This window comes from Alligator sinensis, unplaced genomic scaffold (genome assembly GCF_000455745.1).
Source record: "Alligator sinensis unplaced genomic scaffold, ASM45574v1 scaffold455_1, whole genome shotgun sequence".
Lineage (NCBI taxonomy): Eukaryota > Metazoa > Chordata > Crocodylia > Alligatoridae > Alligator > Alligator sinensis.
In genome coordinates this window covers 2,262,507-2,264,607 of record NW_005842142.1, presented here as the reverse complement: position 1 = coordinate 2,264,607, position 2,101 = coordinate 2,262,507, and the positions used below count along the sequence as shown (strand labels likewise).

Genomic DNA, 2,101 nt, shown 5'->3' with positions numbered 1-2,101 from the left:
CCCCCAGCCTCAGCCCCAGGCAAGGCAGGCTAGCCACACCCATGCCTCTGATTTGGCTACAGAGCACAGGGGTGGGCCCAGCCATGCTCTATGGAGCAGACAGCAAAGCCCATCTCAGAGCTGAAAAGCATGCTGGGATGCTGGCGGACTCTGATTTAATGTAAACCAGGAAGGGGTCTGGGACAGCAGTTCCATAAACCAGTTTGATCCAAATCGGTTAAGTCTGATATTATGTTCAGCCAGGTTTATCTTAAACCAGTTTCAGCCATTTTGAAACAGAAGTTGAGTGCACATAAACCAGTTCTGTTACAGATTTAAACCAATTTGTGTAACTTCTGTCCCTAGCCTAATATGCATGACCTCCTGATGCTGCTCTCCTGCCTCCCTTGCTGTGAGATGAAGAGCCAGCATAGCTGTGAGTTTGGTTTTGTGGAGAGCATGTGCTTTGGGGGACACCCAGCTGTGGGAAAATATTTTTTCCCCTTCCTATTGGTTTGGAATTTATGATCTCAAAAGATAGGGAAAGCTTGATGATGATGATGATGATGATGATTTTTTAATTTATTTATTCTCTGTGCGCCCCCCCCCCGGAATTGGAGCCTTTTCTTTGGAAGTAGAGGATAGGCAGGTCAAAAAGCTTTGCTCAAGAGAATTGGGGTAATTTCTGCACTGAAAGAATCGCTTCTTGGCATGTGATATATCTATTCAACCAAAAACATGTTTTTTAAGCTATTTTCTCTGTTGTTATAAGTATCTGCTTGATGTACGCTGTATTATCCAGCCAGATAAGATACTCTAGTCAGGTCTTTTGGGTGACCAGTTCTAAAAACAGTTTTTTCTGCTGGCTATACCAAAAAAACAAGTCCCAAAAAACCTTGTGTCTTTTTTTTCATTTCTTTTTCCAGGCTCCAGATAAAAGGAAAGCACTAGAAGAGACCAAAGCATACACAACCCAATCTCTAGCCAGTGTTGCTTATCAAATCAATGCACTGGCCAACAATGTACTCCAACTGCTGGACATCCAAGCATCCCAGCTACGGAGAATGGAGTCCTCCATCAATCATATATCCCAGGTAACCTTTCATCTTAAATGGAGCTAAAACAAGAAAATAGCTTTGGGGAGCTAGCTGTCTACGTTCCTTTCCTCCTCCCCTCCCTGTTGCACTTGATCAGTTCATCATGACAAAGATGCTATCTGTGCCTGAGTCATCAAATCTTTCATTATGGGGAGAAAAGTTACTTGGGTGGCTGTTCTCCTTGTTGGGAGTTGCATAGCTACCATGGATTTTCTTTATTACATTTTCTATGGAATCATTTAATCAGGTGTTAAAAGAACTGCTCTTTCATAAGGTAAGAGCAGTTCTTTTAACACCTGATTAAATGATTCCATAGAAAATGTAATAAAGAAAATCCATGGTAGCTATGCAACTCCCAACAAGGAGAACAGCCACCCAAGTAACTTCTCTTACTTTTTTTTTATGAAAGGTGGTTTCATAAAAAAAAAAAAAAATTGAAATTAAAGTGAAACTAAGCTCATTCTATCTAAAATTATATTAGCTCTTAAGTATTTAGTCTCTAAAGCAAATAGTTCACTCTCCAAAGCTTCTAACCTTTTGGATTTTAAATGAGAAGTAGAGGGTGGATGCTTCTTGTTACAGCAAATCTAAAAGAGAGTACTTCATATGTTTATGGCATAGTCAGCTAATACTTTCTTGTGTTCCCATTAACATTTTGAACTTCTTGCACCTAGCTTTCTCATTTACCTGTTAGTTTATTTAATAATGTAAACCAATCTTAACTTTGGATTGTGCCTTTTCTATGGCTTCTTCAGTTTGTTTCTGAAATATCAGCTGCTTCTGTGCCCACCTTATTTTTTTTACCTGAGGCCGGAGCAGTGGAGCCCGGTGCAGCTGTTTGCATGCAGCCTGCTTGCTGCAGCTGCCCAGAGCCCAGGCTGGCTACAAAACAGCTGTGTTGGGCTCCACAGCTCCGGCATCAGCTCCATGCACACGCAGTCATCGCCAGCATGGAGCTGATGCTGGAGCTGTGGAGCCTGGCGCAGCTGTTTTGCCGCCTGCTTGCTGCAGGTTCCCAGCGCCCC

At 42.3% G+C, this 2,101-nt stretch overlaps 1 protein-coding gene across 1 annotated transcript in view; it reads left to right on the top strand.

The window, feature by feature from the left end:
- Positions 1-863: 863 nt before the first annotated feature.
- ABI1 (abl interactor 1) overlaps positions 864-2,101 on the top strand; it is a gene marked incomplete at its 5' end in the record, with an annotated part of 90,520 nt that continues 89,282 nt past the window's right edge. Inside the window, one exon of the mRNA XM_025206125.1 lies at positions 864-1,073. Within this exon, the coding sequence (XP_025061910.1) occupies positions 864-1,073 (210 nt within the window). The remainder of the gene's footprint in view (positions 1,074-2,101) is intronic.